General features: G+C 44.9%; 1 protein-coding gene across 1 annotated transcript; it reads left to right on the top strand.

Moving 5' to 3' along the window:
- Positions 1–7,535: 7,535 nt before the first annotated feature.
- LOC128718866 (protein tipE) lies at positions 7,536–16,930 on the top strand. Its single transcript, XM_053812482.1, has 2 exons — positions 7,536–8,406; positions 16,861–16,930. The coding sequence occupies exons 1-2, from the start codon at positions 7,631–7,633 to the stop codon at positions 16,928–16,930; spliced, it is 846 nt and encodes a 281-aa protein (XP_053668457.1). The 5' UTR covers positions 7,536–7,630.
- The last annotated feature ends 3,377 nt before the right edge of the window (positions 16,931–20,307 follow it).

The following is a 20,307-nucleotide window of genomic DNA, read 5'->3' as shown; positions in this document are numbered from 1 at the left end:
CTTCCTTTTTGGTGTGTTCATGCGTTTGTGTGTGTGTGTTTGAATATTGTTTGGCGTTTTTCTTTCCCTCATGTGTGTCCTCAGCGAGAAATGGTGTTTTCTTTGTATAGAAAAATAACACAGCAAACGGTTTAAAGCGATTAGATTTTTTTTTGGTTCGTGTTAAACTTCCCCCGAAAGCAAAAACCATGTGAAAGAGAGCTAGAAGCTAGACGAGCTTGAAGCCGTCGGCCCGGTTACGAAAAGGAATAGGAAATGAAAAGTGCCAACACGCTTGGGCGGGCAAAAGTGAAAAGGAATAACAACAACAAAAAAACTCACACACAAAATGGATTCGGTTACACAATCACTTTTTCCCAGCCCCGCAATCGCTGCACGACGAACACGACGCACCAGATGGTGTTCGGCTGTTGCCATGCTCCAAACAGTGGGGCGGCAGGAAGAAAGTGCCCGAAAGCATCTCCAAGCGCTTAGCAGCTTTCGTGCGCGTGGCTGAAAACCGAGCTCCACATTTAACCCGTCCCCGCCAAAAAGAAGACAAAAAAAAAACGCCTAATCAGGGAACTGGGAAATTGGAAGCTAACGGGCGGACGGGGTCGATCGTATCGAGTCATCGAGTGCATCGTTAATCGGTGTTGCCCTTTCGGGGCACCTTCGCTATCCTTCGCGGTTAGCCCAACAAAAAAAATTGATTAATTACTACGAGCACTTACTCGGTCGCCAGTAAAGGTGGACAATGACTAAAATGGGGAAGCAATTAATCGAATCCGACATTAAATGACGATAACATTCCACAGACTTATCAGAAGGTAAATGACGTTGGTCGGATGACGTACGTAGCTTCAAATAAATAAGAAATAAACGTTTTATTCACATAATTTTTCTCGTAAACCACAATACAATAGAAGCGACGTTTTACGCGTGTTATTCAACCGCCAAAATGAATCCATAGAACCTCTTTTTTTGTAAAGAAAACAACAGCTCAAAGCTTTCAATTACGGGAGCACGCGGCTGTAACGGGCATTCTACCTCGGCGTTATTAACATTCCACTGAAACGCACATTTTTCCTTTGATCCCGTTGGCTAAACATTCGCATTAATCCTTTTCGGAGTTTGGGGTTTCCCACATTTTTGTGTGCTTTTTGTTTTGAAATTGAAATGGAGGGGTTGTTTTGTTGCCCTTTCAAGCGCAAAGACAGGCCAAACGTTAATGTGCGTATTTAAATATTGGACTGCTTTAAAGGTATTCTAGTACCTAAATAAGGACGCGAATTCCATATTGCTTAAAAGTTTATTAAAATGGCTAACCTGCTTGGCTTAATGATTTTTATTTTACATAATTTTTTAACCTAATAATGTTATTAAATGCTTCTTGAATTGGTGATTCTATGAAGAAGAAAAATGACTATTTTTCCCAGTATCTTATTCAAAATTTGTGCAATAGCAGCGTTTTTTCTGGTGTATATTTTTGTGTAGTTGCATAAACAAACAAAATGAGGCATGAAGGCAATGTGTCGTTATCGATTCGCAACTCAAATCATTTAAAAACGGAACGCTTATGTTTTTTTGTTTAAGAAAAAAAAAATTGTGATAGAAAATAAAAAGGAAACCATTCTCCTTTTTCTCTTGATAATTTCAATTCAAATGCACGCTGTATCTCAAGCAAAACGGCATTTGATGGACGGGTAAACTGGGGTGGTGTGCAAAAGCGCACAATAACAGAAAAATCAATATCCCCAAGCCGGAATATCCTTCCCGGCAGGGGCCGGTGGGCCGAGCGTAAATGGAACAATGCCGAAACCCGAAGAAAGCGACCAAATAGCACAAACGCGCTGGAGAAGGTGGGCGATGGTGTAAAGAGCGTGTAACAGGGCGGACGGTAGCGAACAACAGAAGCGAAACTGCATCGGTGCATCAGCGAAAAACAACACCCGTACCGAGCATTCAGGTACAGTGCCAGGGACGCATTTCTATTGCGATGGGCTTTGACAGGTTCGTTGATAAGGCCAGCTCCAGCAAGTGCCGGACGCAAGCCGAAGAACTTGCCGAGAGACGACGATATCGTTACTAGTCGGTTGAGTTCACGTGTGTCCGAGCGAATGGGTGTGTGTTGTGATGTGCGCTTATCAGTATGAACATGGCAATAGGAATTCGCCAATTCAAGCTACAGAGGCCAGATTTCAAAGAACGAAGCAAATTTTATTCCTACTTTTTATCAAAATGATTATATTACACCCTTAATATTCATACTGCTTTAAGATATAAAAATAATGTTTAAAATATTCCATTCATGTTGAATTTCCAACATACGTAAAGAACTTTAAAATTAGCCCGACATGTGTGGCCGTATCTTAACGGTAGCAAACCAATCGCAACATAAATAACTCCCACGGCTCAATTCATCCGAATGCAACCTAATTCTGTCACTGGGGTACGAGGTTTTCGGAAAATGAAATCGACATAATCTAATCAGTGGGCGAACATTTTTGGCCTCTGGCCGACACTTTTCTAATGCGCTTTTAATTGCATCGCATGCAGTCGTTACCGTGCTCCATCCCGGCGCAAGCTGAGCTAAGATAAGTGATCCAATTCTGTCAAAATGTTGGGTTGACACAATTATGTTTACGCTAGATGGTGGCCGGAAAGCGCAGCGTAGTGGCAGTGCAGCGTGGTTGATACGAAATCGTTGCAATTATCAGGCATGTCATATGGACGGAGAAGATGCACTATGCACTGCTAATTTGTCATTGATGAATACGGATGAGGCGGAGCGCAATGCTAATAAGCTTTTCATACAGATTGAAATCATATCAATCATATTTTGTTCTTGATTGAATATTGGTTGGGCGTTGCTGCAGGAAACGTCGTTGTTAATAAAGAAATGCTCAGCCGCGTTGAAGAGGAACGTTTGAAGCAAGATAACGAATCAATTTAACAAAAAAAAAAAAACAAGCATAATCAGTCACTGGGACTTATTTGTCAAAATGCTGTAACAATCTACGAGATATCATAGAAGTTCACTACAAACGTATGCTCTTTACTGAACATACTGTAAAATCTCCAACGACCCGTTTATTTCTCTAGTATTAAGAACTTATTCGGAAAATGTTCAGCATATGGCCGGAAAGGGTTCGAAAGGGGGTAGCTACACTCTTATTGTTCCAATTATGCGTTAAGCGCTGTAAGGCATATCGTGAAGAATGTGTTTGATACGAGTTGAATTCTTGTCGGAAAATCCGCATTTCAGACGCCTGAGGCTGTGCAAGTCGTCTAGTAGTGCTGGTTGATTAAAAATGTATCCCTCACTGCGGTCATTGACAAATGGGACTTTTTTTCACAAAGAACGTATGGTACTTCTTACGTTTGTTTCGCACACTTTGATCCTCACTGTTTACTTTTCTGTACTGATGTACATTAAGGCACTTTTGAAGCGTAAAATGCCTCTACTGACATGATGTAAATTTCATCCATAGTTACAAGAACAGTTAAGGAACAATCTGAAGATATCCAGACATAACAATTTAGCGACGAGAATTCAAGGAACCTGAAGCTGCAAGAAGGAACTAACATAATTCCAGAAGATTCAGCAAGTAATTCTTAAGATGATGGAGCGCTTGAAAATGATGGTGTTATCAACACCAGCACCCAGGAATCCAGATAATATTCTTTTAGGTATTGAGGAAAATAGTACTGAGGTATTGAAGCCTTGAACGGATGCTCAGATCACACTGATACTGACAGATCACAAGCCTTTTCTTCCCATCTTTGGTTCAAACAAGGGTGTAAGCAGTGATATTACTTTTCTGGGTTGGTTGGGCGTAACTTGCGAAAAATCATACACCAGGAATTTGGCAAAGGAGCAAGAGATGAAAAAGGATACGGAAGAAATAGTTTAACAATCCGTAGATACAGTTAAACGATCGGAAAATATTGTTTAATACTTCAAAGATATTGTGCAGTTTTATTGCATGTGAGTTTTCTAATGTGTTATTACAAGTTTATAAAAGAAAAGCAAGAAATTCAGGAAAAAAGCATGAATTACACTGCTGTGAATTCGACGTACTAAAAGTTACTATAAGTAATGTACTACTTTGTACACAATATTTAATATTTGAACTATTTTTGTAGAATCTCATTTTGAACCATTTTCGCTTTAAATCGTTACTGTGGAGTGCTAGAACATTTTTATCCAATTTTTCCCATTGTTTCTTTTTCATAATAATGTTTGCGTCTTTGTCCACATGTCCCACGCATACAAAGATCCCCGACAGGATATACCCGTGCCTCACAAATCCCTTTGCCACAAAGTGTCTCCCCTTCTTCGCCTATATAACCCAAGCACCGTTTCGAAACAATGGATTATTCATGCAGCACTGTGCGGTGTATGTCCGATGCAGTCCCAAAGAGTTGCAACCGAAGCCGGCCGATAAAGCATGCGATAAATGAAAGCAAACTCCACACAGACCGGACCGGTCTGGTAAACGGCACCACCAGAACCAGAAACTCGCAAGAGTTTCCTCTTCGAATGTCCGAAAATCGAGTAACAGCAACGGCACAACAGGGACGTCACACTCCCACAAATAGACCGCAACAAAAACAAAAGCAACACCCAAAAGAGGGCAAAAAAGCAACCAGGAATTGATAAAAAAGGGCAAAAACGGAAGTGCCACCAATTGTGGTCCGGAAGAACCACTATCGACGGTGTGCTTCAAGTTTTCGATGGGCCTGTAACTTCATGGAAGAGTGCTTTCATCACGGCTTCTTAGCAGTGGTATGGGTGTGCATACGTACGTGTGTGTGCCTGTATGTTTATGCGAACATGTGGGTGGGTGTTTGCGAAGAGGAAAACAGTGTCCAGCTTTACGTGTTTTGGTGCGCCTTTGGCGTTGGCAGTGGCGATGCCAAAACGGGCCCGTGGCAGAATCATAAAATCAATATAATAATCATAAAAGAAACGAGGTTATACATCACGGTGGAATCGGGCTGACCATCGGGCCCCGTTCGTTAGTGGTGCGGCACGGAAGGGGGGACTGGGCATCCTTTTTTTTATTAATGCCGTTCTTTATGTTTTTGTTTTGTTTTGTGTGTAGGATTTTTCGGTTGCGCTCAGTGATGCATTTGCAATGAAAAGTTAGTGATGGTTGACACATGGTGAATCGATCTGTGTAAAACAAATGACTCTAGAAATGTTAAGTACAGTTGATGGTGGGCGTAGAATGAGGAACAGGAATTCGCAAGAAATGCATTTTAGTTGGATATAAATCTTACTTTATTTTATTTTCTACTGTAAAGGCTAATGTGTCGTAATTATCTAAAAAAAAAACAACAGCAATAATACAATGTTGTGGGCTTAGCTTATCGATACATAAAGACAAAAAAAAACATTACAAAAACCCATTAAAGGATAGATAAATCACGAGCAGCCCGCTGCATTCAAAAGGACCTATTAGCGTACAATTAGCCGTACCCGAAGGGTGAGCAAAAAAAAAACAGGACATTCAATGGCACCCGACACCGAAACGGACTGAATCCGATTACAGCAAACAGAGCAGCGAGCGCTTTGTTCGATACCGAGCGCTCGCGGGCACAGCGGCACACGAACCCACACCGCCTACCGTCATGGGAGAGTCTGGTCAGGGTTCTCCCGGCAGTAGCCGTACCCGCCGTAGAGCTCGGCCCAGGAGCATCATTAATGAAATCAAACCTAAATTGCACGTTAATTAGCTGTCCGATGGGGCCGACGCCGTTGTTGTCTGTCACCGTGTCTCCGGCATTCGGGGAGATCCAAGGTATCCGAGTGCCGCGGACGGGTCCCTCACTTGGGCTTCCTCCCTCAATTGTTGGGCAAGGACGCACAAACCGGGTAGTTTATGCCCATCCCGCAAACAAATCATCGTGAGCGACCAGGCGTCCGCTTTGGGAGCGTAGTGTTGTTTTTTCCCCCCCCTGTTCTATACACCCGCCCAACTACACACACATCGCATTGATTCTAAATTCGTACACCAACACACGCGCAGCAGCATCTTCACCTTCTGCTCGGACAGGTTACTACGATCGCCTAAAATGGGGTTTTCAATTCGAGCGTATTTTCCACCAAGCTGCGGGGGAAAAAAACCATGCAAGAGGGAAAACAATAAAACATTCCCAACGCTTTCGCTTTACGTGTGAGGGTGTGTGTTTTTGGTTAGTTTTGTTAATTTTACTTTGATTTTTCCATTCCCAGTTTTATGTGGTGTTGGGCGAATGGTCGAAAGGATGTAAAAGCGATTACTCTAATACTACTAACACGCTACTTTAATCTTTTACCTTGCAGACCAGTACGAAACGATACGGATACGTGAGCGAAAGAGAGAGATAGAGAGAGATTGAGCGAAGCGAGCAAAGAGCGAAAAGCTCTCGTACCCGATTTGCAACGAGTAAAAGAAACGCAACCAACACAAACGACCGAGAACGAAAGAAGGAGAGAGAGAGAGCGGGTGTAAAAAGCACATCAAACAAGTGTGTGAGGAAGAGAGAGAGAGTGAAGGAGAGTAAGTGTGTGCAATAAATACACCTACGCCACCGTACGCCATTTTCCTCTACCAACCGCAAACGTATCTGACGGCCCGAGAGTGGTGTTTGTGTGCGTTAGTCGTGTTTAACATCGGGCCCTTGGATATCCTGCCCGTCGCGAAACGATCGGCCCCCGTACAGCGAAGCGGTCGTTGCTGGAGGGTGTCGCGGGTGAGGGTGTGCAAAACAGCAGGCGCCGTCCTTTTCAACTGTCGGAGAAGCAGTTTGGAGGCTAGAGGAACAGCGGAAAAATCAGTGCCGTCGTTTTATGCTTCAGGAAAAGCTCGCTAAGTGTGCGTGTGTGTGTGTGCGTAAGTGTATGGGCGAATGGTGGAGCCGTTTCGTGTAATGTGCATTTGGATCAAGTAGGTCCGATGTGTGGTTGTGTTTGTCTGTGTGTTGAAAGCAGCGATTGATATTTCGAAATCAGTAGTGCACGACGGTACCGAGTCATTGTGAAGGAGATGAGTTAAACCCGAACCCGAAAGCGAGAGAGAGAGAGAGAGTGAAAGAGTAAGAGAAAGAGAGAGAGCGTAGAGGAGGGTTTCGTTTTTAATTTTGTGGCCTTCCTCCGGGTGAGGTTTGTGAGCACGTGCCAGTGGCGGGGATCGTTGCCAGTGTGTTCATCCGGTACCGATCTTGCCCCGCAATACAATCAGCAGTGCCGAATAGAGGAAGTGTTTAAGCGCAAGCGAAAAACAACAAAATAGCTCAGAACATTACAACGGCAGCAGCTGCCATCATCCATCCCTCGAGCAACGGGGCCACGACCACCGAGACCAATACGGCTTGTCCTTGAGGGGGATGTTGTGGATCGTAGGTATACTACTTCCACTGGCAGCAGCAGCAGCAGCGGGTGTACTAGCGGATGCCGAAGCAGCAGCACCCTCCTCACCATCGTCCTTGAGCACCTCCGAGACATCATCATCGCCGTCGTCGACCAGAGCGCAACCGGACGCTGTCGCAAACGGAGCCAACGGTGGTGCCTGGTGCACCATCACCCAGCAGCCCAGATACCTGCACACCCGACCCGTACCACCGTCCGACCCCGCCCGAACCCGTGTATGCCGGTGCGACCATGAGGAGCGATAGTTCGGAACTGCTGCTCGAGCAACAGGCCGAAGAGCTACGGAAGAAGAAGCTGCTCGAGCTAGCGGCGGCCAAGAAGGCGAAGAATGGGCCACCGCCGAAACGATCGCTGCGCGAAAATGCCTCCTTCTACACGACGTCCGGGCTTGCCTTCCTGTCGGTGACGGCCGGCGCCTCGCTCCTCTTTCTAGTGCCGCTGTACGTCGATCCCGCCATCTCGACGCTGGTCGGCGACTTCGTCGAGCGGCCGACGATGTGCGTGACGACGCGGCGCGAGGACATGACCGGGCTGTTCAACTGCTCGTGGAGCTCGTGCCGCGAGGGCTGCACCTCCGACGTGTTCAAGTGCACGCACATCTACGTGACGTTCATAGACGATCTGAACTTTACCTTCCCGTTCAACGCGACGCCGGCGGAACTATTCAATCTGACCGACATCGAACGGTCGGAGGAAGCGATACTGCTGGTCAACATCAAGGGCTGTGGGTATCCGCCCACGGTCAAGTGCAAGAACTTCACCGACCTGTACGGGTTCGAGGGTGCCGTCTTTCCCTGCTACTACTCCAAACAGAACAAGACGGTCGTGATGACGGCGTACAACCGCGAGGACCAGGTCAACACGATCATCCACTTCTTCGTAGTGCCGTTCATCGTGACCGTCGTCTCGTCGGTGTTTCTCTGCATTATGCACTGTGATTGTAGGTGTAAGAAGGAGCGCCGGCGGCATCGTCACCGGCATCGTCGGCCTAGGATAGAGAATCTCAGGTAAGCAACTCTCCCCCCCTTCTTCCCACCCTGTACCGGCCAGTCCCGGCGTACGATGATTTGTCAACATTTTGTTTGTTACCGGCTGGAGTGAAATTTAATTAACGGCCACGCAAATGTCAACCCTCTGTTGCCCTTACGCTGTTCAAAAGCGCTGTGCGTCACGCCACAGCTCACGGGCGCTTGTAGACGGTTTAATGCAATTTAGGTTGCCTGTGTGGCGAAAATTATTATTATTCATTGTAAACCATCAACGCGAAGGGCCACAGCACAGGCGCACAGCCGTAGCACACAATGCTATGTCTCGACTTGCCTTGTTAACGTTGTGAGTATGTTTGGACCTGGAAATGAGGCTCGTTAGAAGTATTGCATAAACTCCAGGTTAAGGCCAACCATTAATGCTTTCCAATGCGGACTACAATCAGACACCAGTATGTCTAGCTCATTGTGGACAACAAACGGTTTGAATAATGTTGAGCAGCAGTTCCCTTTTCATCTCATATTGCCTGACGACCGTAACCTATCTTGAGACTATGGTTGTCCCATAAAATCTGAACCTGCCAACCAACAAGATTTCCAAAGTTCATTTTTGCATATCGCACAGCGTTTTTGAAGGCATTTCTGGATTCCTTTCAAATTAAACTGGAATTCGTTGAGGTACAAGCAGAGTTCGTCCCAATTTGTGGGTCTTGTTTAAAAGCTCCTAAGCTCCAAAGCAAACTGACTTACGTCCCTCATGTCAGAACGCTTTGAAAGAGTGCGAATTGAGAAATCTTGGCACAGAATTATGCCGCTTACAAGATATTCTCCCTAAAACTACAACATCGCATAGTCCCATTCTTAGCCGAAATAGGGAAACTCTCAACGAAGAACCTCGCGGCAGTTCTTGAAGAAGATGGCGAAGTAGCAGCTCCGTTTCCTACATCTCTTAATCGATGTAAAGGTTACATATGATCACAGAGCAAGTATGCAAGTTCCGATTCTTTTTTGGAATCCCGGACAAGGTAACCAGATTTGTGAGACTGATAATGACTAATGTCTCAAGCAAACGTAACATGGTGGAAGGAACTCTCGGGGCTCTTCACTATCGCCAAAGATGCCTGCACCAATTAGATGAACAAGCCCGTCTATTCTTCAGCTTAAGGCTAGAGAGGGCGAGCCGAGATTCCGCAGTGGAAGCTTCGTGAAGCAATTTCATAGATTCAGACATGCGTTGATGACTTTGGTTTTTTTTGGTAGACACTTTAGGTCTTGGGCCACTCTTATGTAATGATCAGCACATCGGAGTCTGGCGAGACTAATCCGTTTTACGATAGTGAATTCTTCGGAGGACTCCTGGAACTTGTCAATATAGTGGCTCCTCTAGCGGGAATCTGCTTGTGGCAATTTTCCACTCTGATGCGGTTAAGTGTTTTTCTCCACATTTGGACAGCGTCCGTGTCTCAGAGGTGTACGTAATTGTTGATTATTTCAGCTTACTTCGTGTTGACCCAGATTTAAACCCATGACCTGTTTTCTTCCCCAACATCATTCCATGGCTAAAGTACCAATACTATTTTTTGCTAATATTGAGACACTTTTACCGTCCAGTTAACTGATTTAATTGCCGCATTTACTTAGCATTTCGTTTGGTGATGGATGTTGTTACCTTCCGTCGCAATATTGCACATTTTCGGCCATAAAATAACCTGCAACCGGCCGCTCTCCCACCACCATGCTACGGTCCTCTACGGTTTAAAGCGTCACGTAGACCAAATTAAACAGGAAATAGTGTGGCTTTCTGCCGTTCTGTCGCACTCGTGAACGCGTATTACTGGTGTTGTGTTGTGTTCTGACATTATGTCTTTTCGGCTTCGTTTCTTTTTGTTTGCTCTTATTGGACTACGTTAATCGTATACCACCGCGGGAGGGTCCTGGGACAGTTCCAAATGAGTGTGTTATTTTGTTTTTGTCTACGTTCATCCGTTGCGGTACTGTTGGTTTGCAATTTATCGCAGTTCATTACGCTTCGAATGGAGGCACATTTCATGCACTGTGGAAACAATGAACGAATTTTATTGCTCCCGAAGGATCGCTGTAAGTGGGAAGTGTTGCGGCTGTGAAGTAGCTCATTTGTTTAATCTTTAATATGGCCCAGCTGGATGAACCGTCTGCGACAAGACTGTGAATGTGTAGGAAGGTGGAACAGGACCGGATTTTTTTCCTTTTGGTAGCAGTTGAGTTGTGCCATACGGTAGTTGATCTTAAATAGCATTTTATATTAATCGGTATGGAAGGGCAATTTTCCACTTTTCCAATCATATGACGTGAACTATGTGTGGCTGGTGTTGTAATCGACACATTTGCACCTGACGTTTGCATGCTAACGCCAATCCTTCAGCTCCTCAAACGATGGGCCTTTGGGTTTCAACTTTAACCTTTCGGAGCCTTTCGAGTAACTGCTGGAAGTGGTTGGTTCCAATTACGCGATTGAAATCGGTTCGCTCTTATTAACTTGGCCCAGCGTTTGGAATTGGGGGATCAAAAAGGGCTAAACCGGAACGGAGCAGCAAAGTTCAACGCCAACGCCCGTGCGTGAGCCTCATATACATTGCCCAGTGGCGTGGAAAAGTTCAATCCCTTGCCGGAACAATGAGGTATCGGCTCATGGTTGAATGCTTAACCGGAAGCCCCCTCAGAGTACCTCACATGTAGCTGGTAGCTGGATTTTTGTATATTTTTTTATTCACTCCGTGCAGAAGCCATCGGCTAAACCGGTTCGCTGTGTGGAATTAATTATTTTAAACTAGTTTCTCCAATGCTTTCGAGAGAAGGTGAGTGCGCGTCCCAGATCGGTTCGTCCTTGGCCGAAAAGTGCAGCTGCACGAACGGTGTACTGAAGTAAAGCACATCCTGGTAGTCAACCTGCACGACGCCCCAAGCTGGTGTAAGTAAGTGCTGATGCCCACTACACCCTTAGACACGTGATTAAACGTCGCTTTTTCATCGATTACTGCGAGAGAAGCACATAAACCTCCTGCCTATCATTGATTGCTTCAACTGCCCAATGAAGTGCAGCCGCATGTGCAATCCACCTTCAGCAGGTCGAGAGCTTTCACCTGCTGGCATGCTGCACTTGACCTTAGCGCGGGATGGGGAATGGTTCGCTCGTAAGCACACACTTCAGCTTCTTGTCATTTCCCGAGCGCCGGTTTGATGACCGAAGGTTTTGCCCTGGCTTGACAAACGCTCGATTGACAGCACCGCATACGGCATGGAGCGGGAAAAATCGACCGCCAAACTCGATGCCACACCGTTCCAAATGCTTCACCTAGAAAGGTTAATGCAAAGGTGCCGGCTCTGGGTGGGAATCGTGTTTGTTCGCCTTTTTCGCTTCCGTGTTTCTTTTTTCGTTCCACCGGGTTCGGGAGTTTTGTGCTGTCGATGCTGTCGTGGAAGTTTAGCCCCTGCCCGGTTGGGGAGTTGCTGTCGAAAAGTGGATGACAATCGCGTGACAGTTCCCTATAAACCGCCACCAAATGAACAGCCGGCCCATGCAATGCTGGCGGTTGGATTATTTGTTATTTCATTATGGTTAATAGGGCGGTGGCGGTGAGCACCACTCGGTCAGTGTGGTTTGGCACTGGCCGGGAAGGTTGTATTTCCCCCGGCCGCCCGGCATGAGGACATTTGCCGTGCTGCGTTGAAACCGCAGGCGTGTACGGTGTGCCCGAATCCAGACGTGGCCCACCGGTGGCCTTCACGTTCATTTCCGCTTCTGCTGCACAGTGAATTGTGTGTGTGTTGGGGTTTTTTTTTCTGTTTAACAATCTCCTGCACGCGCCCTTTCCCGTCATTGATGTTACCAGACTGGGTAGCCCCAAAATTTAGTGTTGTTTAGCTGTGGCCACAATGCTCTGCACTCTGCTCCCACCCACCCATCACGGTGCCGTGCATAATGAGGGACCCGTTGAAGTGGTGCTTCCACGACCTGAGATCATAATCCCCCCCCATATCGTTCCCAAATGCCGCACGACAAGAGTCTGAAGTGGTCTTTTTTTGTTCGTTGCGAACCCTTCTTGTACGACCTTCATACAACGGGATGGAGTTGTTCATTTTGTCACCTACCTGCAACCTGCAGCACTTCAGCTTTCCCCGGTAATTATGGCACTGTGGAAAACACGTGGGTATGAATAATGGAGCACTCACTACTCACTTGACCGGGTCATTGTAGCGAGGTACACATCACCACCGCAAAGGAGCAGTGCTCTGCCTTTAGAACGCAGGCCGTTGCGGTAGGCCTCGTGCCGAAACATAATATTAAATATTGGTGGGAGAATGTTGGAGAACGTAAATGATTGTGAGCAAGCCCCTTGCCGGTAAGCGGTAAAGTTTGATTCAAAACGTTGCCCAAAGAGTGATACGGCATATCATTATAGGTAAACAAGCTTTAATGATGTCGATTCGTGTCCACTCACGCGTATTGGCTCAGGTGCTGTAGAAAGATACGGGAAATGAAAATGAAAACACGAACTGAAGGTCTCTCATCGCAAACAAAAATCTTTTTTGCCAGAATTGGGTCCAAAGTCCGGATCCTCCTTTTGTATTTTGTTAAAACGTTAGTACGATGTTTCACGCGGTTGATAGTCTACAAGTAAACTTGTATCTTGTGTCAGATTATCTCCTTCGGACCTAAAGTGCTCGTCCATTGCGATTACCATTGTTGTTTATAGTTTAATAGCTCTTGTCAGTTAATCAGTCAGTCAGTTGTCTAATTAATAGCTGCTTACATTAGCGAGAATGTTGAAGTCACTTTGACTTTGACTTTACGTCACTACCTAATGCTGAAGTTTAAGATCATGTAAGATCTATCGGATGTTTGAGACTAGGTATTTATTCGTTGATCTGTCCTATCTGAGATACATTCATATATGTTCGGTTATATCCGGAGGACACTTTGTGCCTCACGATTTAAAATGTGTTTGACCCGTAGTGACATATGTATGGTTTTTTAAAGACCAACGTACAACGGATACAGGCGTATAACATTGCAAAAATAAAGCGAATAAAGTTTCAGATTAATATTTGCACTATCGCCAATAAAACGACCCAATAAAGGAAACAGAAACAAAACGCCCATTAGGCTGCTCATCAAGCTGTTGATAGTCCGTTTCACTTTCTTGAAAATTTGAATTCTTTGCGAATGAAATGTTCCAAAACGTGCTAATGTTTCTCTATCGCAACAGGAACATTATTCGGCCACACGTACAGGCATTGTAAGCCAACGCACCCAACACTTTCGGTGTAGTAAATGTCGCTCGGTAGAACTTATGCAAGGCACGTAGCGGGGACAACAATCGCATGGACAGAGCACGAATCGCTTGAGAAATGGTCGAGATACATCAATTTATTGAGCAGCACTTTTTAAAAACATTATCCCCCCCCCTTGGAAAGAGTTGGTACGAACACTAGCCGGTGGCCAAATTGTTAAACATTGGGTGTAAAACGATAAAATATTAGCCTTCGTCTGACGGATGGAGGAGGGGTGCTGTTTTATGCTGACCCTTCCCAGGGGTAAGGGTGTAAGTGTGTGTAGCTCGTCACAGTGAGGTAAGCAATTCTTTTTCGCTCCTTCTATGCATTCCTCCACTGGTGAAATCCATTGCCATTCATCGGAATACTTTGAACGTGGTGAAGACTTCATTAGAAATTCTCCAGCAGTACGCCAAAATTGCCATTGCACTCTTTGTACAGAAATTGTAATCTCTGTATGTGTGGCTGTGTGAAAGAGACAGAGAGAGAGAGGAAGAAAAGCGGGAACAAGAAGCGGAAGGAACGGTCACGATGCTTATGCTGATGCTCATGTTCACGTACTGGTTAGGAGTGCCTAGAAAGATGCTGCTATCACCACTCATGGTGTAGATGATGATGATGATGATGATGATGAGAATGGTTCAATAACGGGCTCGTTCTTAAAAGCCTGCAAATAAGTTCCCTTGCCCTCGTGTACCCCCTCCTTTAAAAGAAAAAAAAAAAAACGACCGAACGAAAGCGAATGAAAGCATTATGGATGAGGTGAAAGATGAAGAAAAATAGGATGCAAATAAAGCGTACGGCAATGGCGGAAAAGGCGGACAGATAACGCGAGCAGGAAAGTGATACGTCGCAACCGGGACCGGGGGGTGCAACACCCCAAAAAAAAATCTGCTTGGACGACTACTGATAGACCTGACGTGCCCTCCTTATCCTTCCCTGTATCTTCCCCTCTGCCTGGTGTTGGAGTGTTTGAAGGAAGACATTTGATAAGGTCCTTTTTGGGGCGAAATTAATCTCTCGGCGCGTACACGCGGGAATGTGAGGCGTTAACGATGTTTAACGGTAAGGGTGATAAATTCGAGCATTTCGGTTGATGACGGTTACTTTCGTTCCCATCATCTTCTCGTGGCTGCATCAACAAATAGAACGAGTGTCCCAACAGAATCGTGCAGTGCGCGTTAAACACGGGGTCACACGCAGCCAAAAGATTGTTGTTTGACATATTTTCCATGCTTTTCCAATCGGTTTCCCGTGTATGGTTTTGTTTTAAAACTTCACATTGAACTTTATGTATATAAAGCGAGTTCTCTAATTATTAACTTGTGACCAAAAAATAGAAATGTTATTATTATTTCCAACAAAAAATCGCAACTCAAAGAAAAAAGCTTTCAACACACGCACACCTTGGAACTGTCCTGCCAATCAAGGTGTATATTCAAATAAATGGTGGAGCAAAACATCAAAGCAGCCGATGAGATCCCGCACAGGAAATAGAAAACACTGGGTGGAATTTATCGCACCGTAGCGAAATTGAAAGTGATGAACAAAAACATAATTTCGAATGCTGTAGCAATCAATAAACAGGCAAAATAAACAAAATGCCTCGAAAAAAAAAAACTCGAGAAAGAGAGAGAGAAAGAGCGATTTGATCCGACCCACCACTAAAGTAGAATGGTGTAGCTTTCAATGGGCAAGAAAAAAAAACACACACACACACACCCTAAGTATCTATTTTGTTTTCTCGCTTTACTTTTTGGTTTCGGAATGCAAAAGAAGAATAAAACCCGACCGCCCAAATGATTCATCCACGGAAGTACAGCATGGAACACCGTGTTCCACTTCTAGACCAAATTTATGTAGCGAAGGTGAAATGTATTTCGCATCATTTGATGGGACAAATTTGCATTCCAAATGCAAAGCGAGCAGCACTTTGGGTGGTGGATGGTGCTCAGTCTTAACGGTCGTCTCATGCTCCAACAACAGCCCTTACCACTCGCAAAACCGGACAAAAAAAACCGCACAAAAAACGAGCAACAAAGAATCCGCGACGAATTTCTTTATTAAAAACATATTTTCATTGGCACGCTCGAAACGCAGGAAAAAAACGTATGAACAACTTCATTCGAACCGCGGGTAAGAAAGGGAGGGAATATAGGGGTCGGTAAAAGGGGCAAGCCAAGGTACACGCTTTATAGTGTACTGCACGACATCTTCGGATTACGGAACACGCCGGAACACATGGCTGAACTTGAAGCTTTCTTTCTACCCCAAAACAAAGCCACAAAATAAAGCCAAAAGTGGAACGTAAAAAGAAAGCAAAACGGCCCCAAAAGAAAGAAAAAAAACCCTCCAGTCCGGAAAGCTTTCGGAGTGGAAATCATAAAACACGTGCCTCGTACGATTTAATGGCACATCGCATGCGAAGGGTCTATTTGGGCAGATTCACCGCGTCATCGCGATGTCGCGTGGAGTCGATTCGGTCAGGACGGTCAGGATATCATCATTGGTGCAAATTGGAAGGTAACGAGTGTTTCAACGGCCACTGCTCGCATGCATGTTTTGGAATTCCGTTCTGCATTGTATGCACATTAGAGGGGCGGTTTACCATTTGTCTAAATAAGTCTCCGATGGCTTCCAAACATTATTTGTAAAGGAACTTAAAGGAGCTTGAAAACAGTAAATATTACATATTGAATGAGTAGTTTTCACTGGTGTTTGGGGAAAATCCATCGGAAAAACCCAAAGCTTTAAAGATATCTTGAAAGTAAATACTTCAAACTAGTACTAGTCGAAGAGTATTTGGAAATTTTCCATTTGATGACGAATTCGCATAAGTTTGAAGGCGGAAATTTGATAGTATTTTGCCTCGTCTAGTACTAATAAATTGTTTATAATATATCTGATAAAACACTGAACCAATGATGATAAAAATAAAAACAAAATAAAAAAAGAACCAATGGATTCTGAAGTGTCTAATAAATTTTATGAAAACATTTAAAAAATGTTGTTTTAAGACTCAAGGGTATGAGATATAAAGCTAAAGAACTTCTATCTTCACTAGGTCAAACCATTTAAATTGTTCGATTCTTCGGGACATAAGTACGGAACCTGTTAATATTGACACTTTCTCTTCTGTGTTTCTGTTCTGCTTACTCGCAGTGATTCATCGATATCGACACGAGTGGACATGCTAACACCGGCGATCGAAGTGTACAAGCCACCACTCTGACACAAGGATGACACCCTCGAGAGCAACCTCGGCAACCCGTCGACCAGTAGCGACCTATGACGAGGTATCCTGCCGTGTCCGTCACCCTGCTACGACGTTCCACACCGTTCCCTCCGATCGCGCCACCGGCCCACCCGTCTGGCCGTTCTCACCATACTCGCCGGAACTGTCGTCACGCTCCCATCGCACGCGCCGGTATCAACGCTCACGCCGTGGTCGCTGCTGCCCCCGTTTCTGCTGGCCGGTCGCCTAGCTTCCGGTTCCTGCCGGCTCGATCCTCATCGTACTCCCTCATTTGTATACGATCACACCGTCAACGGCAGTCGGCAGCCTGTTTGGCACGGAACTGCGCCACCGCACGGATCATAGCGGCGGCTTTCCCCGTGCGGGCGCAATGTTCCATGAATGGGACGGTACAGGTAGGTATGGTCAGGGTTTTGGGTGGTGTTCTGCTTCAGTCAAGATAGCTCAGCACAGCACAGGAGTGGGAGTGAGGTTCGCTTGTGTATTCGACCAAACGTTGTTGTCGTTGTTGTTTGTTGTTTGTCAAGCTAGGGAAGGATACAAATCATCGCTGGACGATGCTAGGGCAGTGGCCCACACTAAGCTGTACATAGTGGTTAAAACATTCCGATCACCAGTTCCCGAGCCGTGGGTCCATTTGGGCGCTGTATCGTGACCGCGTCCCTTTCGTCCGTGCCCAGCCAAGCAAACGAATGATGTTGAAAGCGTAGTGACGATAATAAATATCAACAATTCACAACAGCTTGAATATGTTCCACCCAGTCCGGTGCTACTCGATTGCTCGCCCGGGAGCTTTCCTTGGAATGTCCTCTCCTCCTTTTTCCGTGCTGAAATAATTCCGTTAAAAAAGCGTGACCTTTTTTTCCTGCCTGTCTTCCCTTTACGGGTTGACCGATCACGAATAGCCTTTGCATCGTGGTCGCCCTTAGAGCCTCTAGAATCCCGGCCCGGAACATGCGGGGATCGTTCTCCTTAGGGTGAAGGGAAAATGGAAAGCGGTTTCGTTGTAAGAACCGATGGATAGTTTGTTTGTTTGACCCACTTCACCGTGAAGCGAATCTTTTGTAGTTCCTTGTTTTTGTTGGTGTTTCCTTTTTTCTTTCTTCTTTTTCCTCCGCCCTCACGTTCACGTCCAGGGATTCGGGGCAATTTTCCAACCAACCCGTTCGGTTCGGCCAACGGTGCGCCATATTGGACGGTGCCACTTTAGATAGGCTGATAAGTATCCGCAAACGGCGCAAATCGGGCAGACCGTATGGCAAACATCAACGCCGTTACAAAGTGAACAAATAGGGCTAGTGCCAGAGTGCCGGATGGAAGGAAAAAAAAGAAAAAAGAGAAGAACAAAAAAAAACAAAGCAGCACCGAAACACCCTATTCGGTCAGTTGTGGCCGGACGTGAGAACTTGGCCGTACATAAAAAGGAAGAAAAAAAAAACACGCGGACACATCAACACTTATGCTTTGGGTCGAAGAAGGTTTGCAAATTGTGCTAGAGATTATTATTGTTGTTGTTTTGGAACACCTCCGGGGCCATGACGAAAAGCACACCTAACACTCCGTTCGAAATGCCTTTAAAGCCTGTATCGTTTGGGCAGCGGTCGTTCGATCAGCAAACGACCGCAACGTGAGCCAAAAGCAGCCATTTGCAAGCTCGTTCCATAAAACCAAAACGCATCACGCGCATCACGGGCAACGCAAAGTGACCAAAAGGAAACATGATGGGAGGGAAAAAAAATAATACCAAAACAGAAATTCAGCAGCGTAGTGTTTGATGTAGCTAGAATGGCCGTCATAAACGGCTAAACGGTGCGAATATGGTAAGAATGGTTCACAAAACCGGGCTTCGATTTCGGGACGTGGCGCGTGGCAGAAGCATGGAAGAGGAAACAAAACACGACAAGGATTTAGCGAAACAATCTCTTTAGGGTGTCAAATTATTGCCGAACAAAATTCATACCAAATCTAATATAAATCCAATCCCAAACAAACATGTAGAACCGTACGCCGAAGTGGTAAAGTGGTAAAACTAAATGCAACAGAAAACCCCCGGTTACACACAACAATGAAACGATAAGCAAATATGAGAGGCAGTGACGAAGCGTTGTGGAACACCGCTTTAGCCATTGTTGGGAAAAGTGAAGCAAAACGGAAGAAAGAGAACAAAAAAAAACATCAAAAAAACAAGTTATATAAACACGTAAGGGCGTCATTAGGGTTTTAGGACAACGGGCGTAGCGTTTAAGTAAGTAAGCAAAAGTTAGCTAAGAATTAGTTATAATAGCAAGCAAAACAAAAGAACAAAAAACGGATATACTATAAGTAGGATGTGTGGATGTGAATGTTTGCATGAAAGCATTGTTCAAAAGGTAGCTGGAAACAGGATGAAATTATGAAGGAAACCCATGAAACGTTACTTTTGCATGAACCATAATTTTCTGTTTGATGTTTCATATCATACGTTTGAGCATAGAAAATTGTGATGGTCTAAGTTAGGTTACACTTTAGCCAAATGTTATGGAAATTTTTTATATTTTTTGCTCCCATCCGCAAGCAATTATCTACGTTGTCCGCCATCGGTTACTAGGATACGGAGGCTGTAGCACAAAAGGGGTCATTTTTCAGTTGAAGTAGCTGAGGTTACTTTAATCATTGCTCAATCTTCTACAATTCATTCAAATGCTGCAACATTTCCAAAGCAATGATTTTCGTATTTCGAGCAAGTGTTAGTGTGTTCATTCAAGGGGAGATGTACATTTAGAAGAAAGCAAACTTATCTAAAATACTGGAAGAGGCACATTTTCTTTTGACAGTTCATTCATTCATTCAAGAGCACGTAATTTACAGTGGTTTTCTTCGGAAGGCAAGTGTGTAGTACCGAATTATTGTGAACCTAATGGCGTTTCGTCAAAAGCTATCAGAACTCAAAAAATTAAAATTACTTTGAAAGTGAATACTTGCACCTAGTGCTTGTCGCAGCGGATTTTGCATATCCCACGTTTTGACGAATTGGCGAAAGTTTCAAGCTGAAAAAACAATTATTAGGCAAGAAATTTGTCACTTCTTGCAGTAGCGTTTGCACATGGTGATGTGTGTAACATTTGGGGCGTTAATTTGTTATTAATCGGTATGTTGTATGCCTTTCTTGAGTCGATCATTGACTTAAGAGATGTCTAACTTTGAACTGTGAACCATTTACAAGTCACAGTGGATTATATTTTTCCGCTGGTTAAATGGCTGGCTGTACGTGCAATGCGACATTTTGAAAACAAACCCCAATAAACACAACACAAGGTTTGCGTTCGCCCGAAACACTTTCCAGGAACTGATAGCACCCAACACGGATCGATCGA

Source organism: Anopheles marshallii, chromosome 2, assembly GCF_943734725.1.
Source record: "Anopheles marshallii chromosome 2, idAnoMarsDA_429_01, whole genome shotgun sequence".
In the NCBI taxonomy this organism is placed as follows: domain Eukaryota; kingdom Metazoa; phylum Arthropoda; class Insecta; order Diptera; family Culicidae; genus Anopheles; species Anopheles marshallii.
Note: the sequence above shows the minus strand (reverse complement) of the source record. Positions and strands in the feature narration are given on the sequence as shown.